At 41.8% G+C, this 12,013-nt stretch overlaps 1 protein-coding gene across 1 annotated transcript in view; it reads right to left on the bottom strand.

The window, feature by feature from the left end:
• LOC118417381 (poly [ADP-ribose] polymerase tankyrase-1-like) overlaps window positions 1-2,155 on the bottom strand; it is a 6,501-nt gene extending 4,346 nt beyond the window's left edge. Inside the window, exon 1 of the mRNA XM_035822933.1 lies at window positions 2,044-2,155. Within this exon, the coding sequence (XP_035678826.1) occupies window positions 2,044-2,053 (10 nt within the window). The 5' untranslated portion in view covers window positions 2,054-2,155. The remainder of the gene's footprint in view (window positions 1-2,043) is intronic.
• Window positions 2,156-12,013: the final 9,858 nt, after the last annotated feature.

The following is a 12,013-nucleotide window of genomic DNA, read 5'->3' as shown; positions in this document are numbered from 1 at the left end:
GTGAGCATTACCCTTTAATGTGACAGGGGTATAAGAACATAAGTTCAGATCGTCGAAGGTTAGACATCCAGGTAATAAGATACGCCAAGAAGCAAATATGTTTTTCGTAAGTGACAGTGAAGAGATCTTGAAGAGCAGGTTGTATACCCTAACTATGAAATGATATGCAAAGGAGCTGAAGACAGTTTGGAAACGGTCCAATAGGAAACAAAGTTAAGACGTAGTTAATGCAAATGAGCTAATTAGCTCCTGTTGTTTGAGTTACAGCGCCAAATCCCATGTGCCGGAAAGTTACATCCGTAGCCTCCTTTCCTGTTGAGGGTGGGATTGTATATTCTCTCGTATCTAGCCTCTTTAACTAGACTAATTAGAACCAGCGGGGTTCGCGGGCTAGAATATATGTGGATGTGGAGATTGACAGAGTGTCCCTGGTTGTGTTGTGGGTCGTGGAAAACGGCAGTGAAGTAGCTGTTAGCGCTGGGTCTGCAATGTTCTTCGTACCTTTATTTTAGCGGACGCCCGGTCTCGCCGATGCATTACTAAATGCTCAACTGCAACAGCACATACATTGGCGAGACCAGCCGGCCGCTAAAAGAATCAAGCAAACAGGCACAAAAGCAGCACAACGTACGCGTGTTTTTTGTATATTTTGCAGACACGGGCCTCTATAATGGACGTGTGGTGTATTGTAAGGAGCCTTCTCATGTTCTATAACAACACATCCTTTCATCGGGAGCTGCTTGGGTTACAGGTGCTATTGTTTATGTCAATAAGGCACGTTCAATAGCGTCGCCTTACGTAACCTTCTCTCGCTGAAGTAACCTTTTTATGTTTTTGTTGGTGCGTTCTTCCCTTTTCTTCCTAGTTTGGCATCAAAATTTATATCAGTGGCGGTGTAGGCGGCAGTTGAAATGTTGAAAAAACTTTCGAGAGAAGTTATACAGAAATACCACCTGCTACTTGATAAAGTCTCCTCGTCAAGAGTGGCCTGCATCCAGAAGTTTGCGTCTATAGGTGGGGTCACACCTGCGTATATATTTAAGTCCGTATGAGGCGCGCATGGGAGTATTTACTTCCACCAGGCCCCACAGGTTATTGGAAAAATAATACAAATTGGACAAACGTAAATAGGTAACATTTCAGAAGAGTTATATGGGTCGCTAACCATACTTCTCGGTCAGATAACTCATCTGGCATGTTATGTATCTATATTTGTCCAATTTGTACTATTTTCCCCGCGACCTGTGGAGCCTGGTAGAGACTAAGAGCTTCATACGCACCTCAAACGGACCTTAATATACGCATGTGTGACCCCACCTTATAATAGAAATAGTGTGTGTGTGTGGGGGGGGGGGGGGTGGCTAATTCAGGCTGACATTGATTGAGTGATATTAAAGAAAAGAATGGACGGGTGCTGATTTAATGAGAGTGAATGGGTGAGTTCGAGTGAATTAATCAGTGATTGAGTTAGCTAAGATAGTGTTGATACCAAGGCGAAGAACAGAACATCTGGTTGTTGTTTATAGATAGGGTCCACGGTAAATACACAGAGCAGGAAAGGACAAAAATTAAATCAATCAGCCCAGGTGAAATCTGCGACAAACACCTGAGTGTATACCCCTCCCCGAAATCGTATCTGACTTGCTCGTTATGGTTCTATGCGTAGGTATCTTACAGCCAGTTTAGGATGGAAATTTCCGCACGGTGTCAAGGGTGACACGTGACTAGAGAAGAGGAGCTTTACTTATTTGAGCGAGTTGTTGCATGTCCGTCATTTTTATTAGCATTCGGTTTGTTTTGTGCAGCATGTTTGTTTTGAAGGAGGAGCAGGGATTCGAGGTGCATAAACTTTGTCCAGTAGATTTATGCGACATGGTTTAAAGTCATAATAGTCCTCTTGTCCGCACGTCCACAACACTCAGGTTTAAACAATGCTAAACAACATTGCGTTAGATTGGCTACAAACACCAGACATGTAAATTAAAATATCAACGCGTCACATATGCATGTCAAGCCTGATTCTGCTGATATTCTGCACCATACCTGCAGCCATTGTGGATCAGGCAGCTGATTCTGGAGTCTCTGGTGTTGTTTCTATCCGCTAACTGGCCCAGCTGCAGGAGACGGTACAAGACAAGATCCCAACATATGAAGTCCTCCCACCGAGCAAACGGGCACAAAAACACGGTACAACAGGAAACAGGCTGTGTTTATCTTGCAGGCACGGGCGGGTGCATTGTAAGGTGCCATATCATGTTCTACACTTGAGGTTGGTATTTTCTTTCAACGGGATCCGCTAGGGTAAACAGGTAAACGGAACGGGACATGTTCAATAAATAACAAAATTCGGAAGGAATTATTACAGATAGTGATTGAGTGAGAGTGGGTGAAAGAATGAGTGAGAGAGAGAGAGAGTGATTGGTGCAGGGATTACGTTACACACAGGAAACTTGAACCTCCTGTGTTTTTCCTGAGGGCTGCTGGAGTGGGCCCGCGGTGTATTGTAGGGAGCTTCATGTCATACCTGTGACGCGAAAATGTTCAATACAGGTGTTCCAGACCGTGTGATAACTTTCCGTATCACACGGGTACTAAGTACGTATCGCGGGCTTCCTTCGAGTAAATCGAACTATTTCGAACGGGCCGAATACGGCACGGTTGAAAATTCGAATACCGGATTCAAACGTTAGAATAGCTGTTGTTACAATCTTTTGTTCGAGGAGACAGCATTTTCTCAACTTCTGGCGCATTTCACATCGAAACATGTGTTTTCTCGGGTGAGTATGACATAAATAAAATACAACACGGTGTATTCCGCATCACCCTCGGTCCCAGCCATCCCGCGGGTCGGATCACCATCCGGCCTTCGGGCGATCCTTCCCGCAGTCGGGCTTGTACCGAGGGTGATGCGAAATACACCGTGTTGTATTCTATATGTATCATGTTCTATAGCAACACTGGTGGTGGGGACGTCCTTTCAACGGGAGCAACTATGGTAAACAGGTTCTATTGTTCCGAGCCGTATCACTGTGACATGTTGCTAAGTACTACGTGTTACGGCTGCTCTCGCTATGTGTTTGTTACACTATGAGAATTATTTAAATGATAGGAGGATAACAGGACCTAGATCTTTAATTCAAATAGCTATTGTTTTATACTATATGATTTTCACCAACACAGATGAGCTGGTGCTAGTTCCATGAATTTACAATCATAACAAGTTGGCTATTTCAAGAGAGGAAATTTGTGTTTTAGTGGTGATACTTTTCGAGGGTTTGTGTCTTGAGGTTAGTATAACTCATGATGATTTCTGTTTAAAGAGTCATAAAGAAAGCATTGACTGTGTTAAGTTTATGCCAGAAGTTACTAAATTTTACTAAAAAGCATCTAACGCTCATTTTGTCAATAACGTGATGATGGCTTTATATCATGAACATTCGTATTATTGTATATACATGTATCATTGTGAGGAACAAACAATGAAGTGTCAAGAGAAAGTAAGCCGGGAGCTGTTTATTCACTGTGCATTATTCATTCTGGTGCCTTTTCTTTACCAATTCACACTTCCTGTTCTCTGACCTTCACTATTATTATTTCTGTCTCCATCTTCAATCTCTCCCACTGCTGTTCCTCCGTACACGCTCACCACCTGATTCCACAGACTCGCTCAAATCAGCCTCGCTGCCGTCATGTCATACAGCAGGGCATGAGTAAACCTCTTGTAAGCCTTTCCCCTCATATTTCTAATAAAATGTCTGATCTCTCCAGCACTGAACCTGTTACCATACATGTAGACTCTCTTCACAGCTGTCTCAACCTTCAGCCATGCAGCTATGGTGGGGAGGGACATTTCGTTGATAGAATTCCACTCAAAATGTACAAGTATCAGACTTGGAAGGTTGGTAAAGGCTTCTCAAGTCTCTAACATCAGACACATTGTTATGGTTCACTTTCTTCAGTTTGTTGCATGATACAAGACCTTTAGCAAGATCAGGCCCTGCGTAATCACTAATTCCATTGAAACTGAGATCTATCTCCAAGTTTGGGAGATAAGTCTCCACTGTCAGACAACCTGTTATGACTAAGGTTCACCTTCTGACATGAAGCAAGACCATGAACTGCCTCATAACAAATGTTATAGTGACTGAGATCTATATCCTCCAAGTTAGGGAAGGGAGGTAAGACGTCTTCCCTGTCTGACAACTTGTTATGACTAAGGTTCACATTCTTCAAGTTCTGGCATGAACGAAGACCTTCAGCAGGACGATCTCCCTGGTGACCTTCCCGACTTATTCCCCAGCGTTACTCAGCGGCACCTTGTACCTTCGGATGGACTTTAACGTCGGGCAGTATATACCGACAAGCCCGTTAAACTCCTGAAAGTCATCCTCGTTATCGTCTAGCCAGACGGGGAAGAGCTGCTTGTTGTGCCTGAGAGCGGTCTCCAGCTCCAGTTTGGGCCAGTACTTGTGGTTTAACGAGTTTTTACTCAACATCGTCACGACAAGCTCCATGGCAGCCATGATTCTCGAGCGGATGACGTCACCTATTCCTATGGACAAGACGTCGTAGAAGATATCTTGTTGGGGCAGACCTTCGTCTTGAAGAGCATGGACAAGTGGTTCCACAAACCCAGCCTTGTCTTCGCCTGCATGGATGATGAACAATCACTCTCCTGTAACAAAGACATGGACGTTTTCATTTGACGTTCTTGAGGAAGGCAGTCATTCTATTTTGCATCACTGATCAACTGGCATTCTGTTATTGCATTTTCTCTTTCACCTAAATCACGACGACTAGAGAAAAGAAATAGAACTAGCAAAACTGAATAACAAATATGATATGCAAGATAAAAAATTCTTACCTTTTTTTGCCCCGTGGCCCCTAAGTAAATCCGCGAGCCGTTTGTGCCGACTGTTCTCTAACGCGGTGCAGAAGGAGTCAAAAGAGTTTCCATCTTTCTCCGCGAGAGTCGCCAGGAGTTTCCGGACTTGCGCCTTTCCTCGCTCCCGGTCTTTGATCTCCTTCTCTTCATCCTCCTCTATGACGCCTTCAGATACCAGGTGATCGAGGACCGAGTCCACGCCTTTGATGTTGTTCACCAGTTCCACGCGGTGCTTCTTCAGAAGCTGTTTATGGTTTGCGTCCATGATTTCATTTCATGAAACCTGTTTTGCTGACACGAAATCTATTTTTAATCGGCCTTGATAGGATTTATCTAGAATTATAGCGGCCAGATTCTGTTTTTCTAATTTCTTGCTTTTTTCAGCACCATCATGTCAGCTAACACGGCGCTGCTTTAGCAGCTTTTTGTGATGTGCATCCATAAAATCTGTTTTAACAATAAGTCTAACTTTTGTCCACGCTTGATAGGTTTTATTTAGAATTATTTTCGCTTGTAATATTGAAAGTCAGTTTCGGTTGTCCAAATTGTCGTGCTTGCATTCCGCCATATGTCAGCTAGTAGGGAATCCGAGCAGATTCGTCCTATTAAATGTAACGTTACCAACAAAACATCATTGCAATGTATACATCCATAAGACTGTTATATTAAACGAGGGATGTCTACCTAACATCCAAAATGATTTACATCCTGTATGTCTACTAATTACCTTCGTTAAGAAGTTATATTATGGGCAGCGTTTATCTGTGAGTCTGTTGGCCATTAAGATAATTCAAGCTGGCTGGATTGATTTTACAGTTGGTGTGTTGGTATAGGTAATTAGATTTGAACCCCCTAGCGGATTTCCATGGAACTGCATCATCTTCCTGGTCTGTGTGTTCTGGATCTTCCATTGCTTAGATTTTATGTGGCAAATAACTTAAAAGTGATATAGGTTCGGGCGCCTAGCATCTAGTTCTGAAACTGCAGGGAGATAGACGTGTTAAAATCTTTGAAAAAATGCTAAATAAAAGGGTAAATGTATCGCGCGCACGTACACACACACACACACAAAGACGCACAAACACGCATACACACACACACACACACACATACACACACACACACACATACACACACATACACACACACACACATGCATACACACAAACACACGCACACATACACACACACACGCACACATACACACACAAACACACACAAACACACACACAAACACACACACACAAACACACACACACACAAACACACACATACACACACACACACACACACACACACATGGCATTGGTACTTGTTGAGTATTTGAACACTACGCTCCCATACTGTGTCGACCTTTTAAATTCATGTTAGACTTCAGATGTCACTTTTTAATATTCCTTAATGGTGATTTTTTAGATTGAAATGAGATTTTATTACTGATATATATATATATATATATCTACTATGTGTGTGTAGATCCACACTTTTAAATTGTACAGCTGAGTGCGAATTGCGATTATAATAATTTGATTACTGCACATATGCAGGGATTTCCATTATACTCTCTTGTGTACTTGGTACGAGGCAATTTAGTCTCCGGACTACCAACTTGTACTTGATTTTGTGTGCGTTCAATAAATAAACCAGTTCTCTCTCTCTCTCTCTTGAACTTGTACCAGTATTTTCATATAACCAAATCATAGCCGTGAGAATAAATAGTACCAAGTTATGTTGTCTTGGCTACGTTGAAACTTACAATAAAAGGGAAAACAAAGTTGAACTATAACAACATTTGGCCATATCAACAGCGCAGAAGGCGCCGAACGTACATTTGAAAGCACCGCCATACTTTGTGGGGATGGCGTCATTGGGAAGTACACCCAGCTATTCAGGTGAGCTGGGTGTTCGCCATTTTCAGTGGAGGAGATTACATAGCGACAAAAGTCTTCAAAAGGGTATGAATAGTCAACAGACACAGTCACTGAAAACTTGATGATGTTCATAAATATATCAAACACACCAGACCAAACACATCAGACCTTAGCTAATTACATGCATTTGGAATAGGATGCTCAGGATACACGGCGTCTTAGAGCGTCACACACATTACCCTAGTCTTGTTGAACTCTAATTTTAGCAAATAGACTTCTCTCCAACGTCAAGTTGAAAGTCTCGCGGTTATACAAGAAACCTTAATCGTTTTCCGTCTGGCAACGTAGTGTTACACAGACATAATTTTGGAGAAATTGATCAACATTTACCTGTGTATCACACGTACACCTGACATTTACGATCTTTTACAAGCTACTGCAACAGGTAAACATGAACTAGAAGTGTACTACTAAATAGGAAAAGCTGGAGCTCTTTTCTGGATCAAAGGACACTTAGAATTGTCATTTGCATATACAAATACGTCGGTAGCATAAATTAAGATCTCACCTGGATAAAGATTTGAGGGCATTCCGCGCCGAGCGGACAGGCCGACACTTCCTCGTCTTGTACCCGTACCAAGGTCATCACCCTGGGGACGAGAATGAAGCGCCACCTAGCATCACAGTACACACTGCAGGAAACTCAGAGTGTTTGTAGTTCCATCGATGACGTTTCTAGCAATGTATCGTCACGGTGTGATAACATTGTTCTTGTTCGCAAACAAGGGTTTGCAAGCAAACTGAGGGTTTGAAACGTTTTTAATAGTCTATCGGTAAAACAATAATTTATTACATTTATGGTTACGTGATAAAATGGAATTCTTCTAGTAGGGCTTTTACACCTACAAAATATGTAATTTGTCTAGACAAGAACATCACTAGGATTGGATTTCGCTGATTAAACACAGATCTTGCCTATAATTGATCATTAGACCAGATTAAAAAGGGAATTGACAATACCTCTAAATAGCTCATGGAGGTGTGAGATTGTTGTTATTATTGTACTTTTATGCCAGGTAACCATCTTCCCCGACCCTCTAGATGAGGATGGGACTAGGTGAGTAGGGGTGACGCCATTCTTAATTTGCAATTCGGTGTGGTGACGACGCCATTAGTAGTTTTTTTTAGAGTTCATTAATGTTGTCATTTTGCCTTGTATTTTACATGATACACAGTATAAATATATAATAACAACTGCACTATGAACGTTTCCAGATTGCAGAAGTTAACGTGTCAGACCTTGAATATGATAAAAAAAGTTATTAGCGTTGGCAAGTAGAATTGGGAAGCGGGCTTCAGTACATATTTATTAAAAGTGGTGGTCAGGACAAAATCACATAAACACACTGATGTTGTTACAAAATATTTCATTTTATTTCCTTTCAAACGATAGTAATTGTGTTGAAATACATAATTAAACTACAATATACAACAACACAAGTAAGAAGTAGAAGTTATGTCTCTTCTAGAATGTATTTTGCTTTGACATAACCACACAATAACTGGTTTAAACGTTTTGCTTTGATATGTGATTGTATTGTAGTCGAAAGGCTCCTGAGGTAATCAAAAAAGAATGCAGCCATTATTGAGCTAGAGTCCACTCTGTCGGCAATACGATGTTCAGGAGACGCTTTCTGGAGGAGGTTCTGCAAGACAAGATGCATGATGTGACCATGTAAGGAAAGCCTTAGTAGAAAACGTTCTTCCAAAGTAATGACAATTAAATTAAACCTTCATATTATTGTATTGCGAAAATATGAATTATACACAGCTATGACTTTGTAATGACAGATGACACATTTACCTTATAAACTCTCAGCTGTGAGCCGTTCACCAATGTCGATGAGAGCCTGCTTCAGAACCTGTAGAGTAGCTTTGCTGCTCTCTCTGTTTCTCCATCTTTCCAGCACCTCCCAGCACCGATGGTCATCGTCACGCTCCGATGTTCGGATTCCTATAATCTCGTTCCTGCTGAACCCCAGCCTCCGGGCCAGGTCGTCCCACTTGTTGCTCACTCCGTCAACGACTTTTTCAAAACATGCCTGCATGTCAACTGTGAAAGTGTGAATGACCTTGTTAGAATACGGACCAATTGTCTAAACCGTGGCTTGTAACGCTCATGCACTGCAGTTTTGAGCACTTTACTTCATGGATACGTTTCCCTATTAAAACCGGAATGACGCTATATATTAAGGCGAAATCGCTTGTCAATGACATTAAGAAGGTACATAACCGAAGGTACACCAAGGTGTATGAAAACTATCAAACATTTACCGTTCTTACCGTAAAATGTATGTGCTGGAAAAGATAACCAGACCAGACGCTATACAGAGTACCGGTGCGTCAATTCTAGATGGTAGGAAATATCCCACCTGATCTTGTCCTCCTTCTAGGTAAAATATTTGCTTTAAAAAACCGTAAATATTCTTTGAATGTGTCAGCTTTTATGTCTTTTGTTTCCTACTGTTATAGATTAGAAAAAAATATTGCAATTAGACAAGGCAAACTGCATAAACACGGGTAAGTGGGGAAACTTAAATAACTTATTTTCTGTTAAATAGCACCATATTTCAAGAAATGTATAGTAATAGTATTGTTTAATGAATATGGGCAATGGGGTTTATGGTTAACAGCTGTTACTGGGTTCTCCTTTTATGTAGTCGTTTTCCATGTGTTTAGTTAGGCATCTGTGGCTGCCATGCTATCCTTTTGCTGTTTGGTTTTGTTTTTCAAAAATGAATAAAGAATGATTGAAAAAAATATCCCACCTGTTTCCATAGTGTCCCTTCTGACTCCACTTGGCCCTGCGTGTGTGCCGTCGTCTCTCTGCGGACTCTCTGATACTTCCCTCTTCTCCTCCGGTACCACAGAAAGAGTTAGGTCATCGCCGGATCTTTTCCGAACGCGGGCATCTGATGCAATATCACCACCTTGTATGTAATAAGATAAGCTTATGTGAAAATTAATAAACAAAATCAATGTATAGAAAGATAGAATTGTTCTGGGGTATGTTATATTTATCATTGGGCCATCTCACTAGTTCTGTTCACTACAGGTTGTGTACTTACAGTGCTGATGAAGATTTCGTAGTGAAACTGTTACAACTGTTGCTGCAGTGAAGAGGGATGTTTCTGCACCTTACTGCGTAAGTCATTATGCTCATTATCACCCCCCCCCACACACAAAAGAATTGATGAATTAATGCCACGTAGTTGTATGGTAGCCATTATACCAACATACTAGCATGCTATCAACAAAAAGGCACATCTAGATAACTTCAGGAATTATTATTTCAATGCCTATACTAAATTTATCCTTAAAGAACAGTACTCACTTTGGAAGATATCACCTTCCTGAAAGGGAAAATAGGTTCAGATGCATCATTTGATGAATAAGATGGTAGTAACACGGCAATGTCGAAATGTTGTTGTTTGAAACTATAACTTGCTCATCAATTTTGTGCTTAAAATCTTATGGTTTTGCAGGTATGACACATTTTTACAAAATCATACGCACTTTTGGACTTTCTGTGGTTGTAGGCTTTTAGTTTCGACAGACTGAAAATACTGCTCAGATCACACCTTACCTCTTTGAAGATGAACTGACATGCTGTCCGAGTCCGCTCTGACAACCCGTGAGCTTCCGTGATGGTCACATCTCCTTTGACGCGGTTTCCATTTGGTCTGTCCAGCAAAACTTGAACGTTCTGGCCATTTTTGTCACAGCAATGCTTGGAACGTAGTATCATCTGTGTACACGCTCCCTGTCCTCCCCGAACATTAACAGCAATGTCAAGTACATCCCCATGGAAAAGATCGAACATAGCTGCATTGTTTCCGCACTTGGTGAAACCTGGAAGGTACTCATCTGTCTTGACACGCTGATCTCTACAGACAACGTGGAATTGCACATCCTCTAGACTGGGATTTATGTACGCTGCAAACTGACAGTCCAAAGTTCTTGATGATAAGGCACCAACCATCATCATGCCTGCTGAGATCACCGCGTCCAAAGGAGCCCACCCAGTAACCATAGGACTGAAGGTCTGCAAAAGCATGCATACTTTATCCGGATGTACATGGTGCACTGTTGAAGCTGTGATATCTGTCCAGCCTTCCCCATCATGATTCTTCAGAAGAATACAATCCATGCCTTCAGAACCTGGAGGTCGCCACGTTTGTAACTCCACTGGCCGATTCAACCGTGCGCCGTGTAGGTTGACATCGACAGCTGGGGAGAACTGCACCTGATCCAGTAGCTCACGTGGACAGGCGTCCTCACCCAGGGACCAGGGGTAGCCGGAGAGCCAGTTTACACTCTCAGGATCCCTTAGGATAGCAGCAACATCTACAGTAGAGATGGTTATCATTGTGTCTCGATGAAGGATGTCTGCTGGTACAACAAGTTTGACAAAACCAGGAATCTCCACTTCTCCTCCCATGGGTCCCACTGCTAACTTTGCTGTTCTTCTGTACTTCAGCTCCTCGGGTGCACCTAAGATATTGGCATTGAGATTAACGATGTTTGAAAGCGAATATCAAATGGTACGAAATTTGTCCAAGCAACGGGACTACCTCACGAGTGCCCCAAACTTTTAAACTTTAATGAGTTACAAACTTGCAGACAAGAGTCTAAGGTTCCAATGTTCCAGATGCAGAGCGCCACATAGAGCTCATCGGAGAACCAGATCTCTTTTATGTTTTATATTAAGTTTGAACATACAACGCACTTTGTTCTGCCTGAAACTACTTGTCGTAAATCATAAAGAGAATTAATTATTCCCACAACGCCAAAGACCGTTGTTGGCGTTGGACTATACAGATATATACGTAATCATCAGACATTGGTTAGTAGTTGCAGCTAGCTTGGTAAAATTGCACTTTTCATTTTTCTTTCTTATTCAGTTACCTTCATTCAAGAACAACACTTCTCTCAGACTCCTACGGCAGAATTTTTCTGATAAGGTTGACACCTACCTGGAATGTCTCGCACAATAACAGGAAGGCTGATCCCAGCCGCAATCATGTCCTTCTCCAGCATTCCGAGATTGCCTGGAAAAGTTATACATTTTTTAAACATAATTCGACGACTAAAAACACAACCAAAAACACAACCAAAACTCGACAGAGATCGAGTACGCGTGTACGAAGCATAAGTCAGACGTGTAGCATTTTCACACATTTCTGCAATTAGTACA

This window comes from Branchiostoma floridae, chromosome 6 (assembly GCF_000003815.2).
Source record: "Branchiostoma floridae strain S238N-H82 chromosome 6, Bfl_VNyyK, whole genome shotgun sequence".
Lineage (NCBI taxonomy): Eukaryota > Metazoa > Chordata > Leptocardii > Amphioxiformes > Branchiostomatidae > Branchiostoma > Branchiostoma floridae.
Note: the sequence above shows the minus strand (reverse complement) of the source record. Positions and strands in the feature narration are given on the sequence as shown.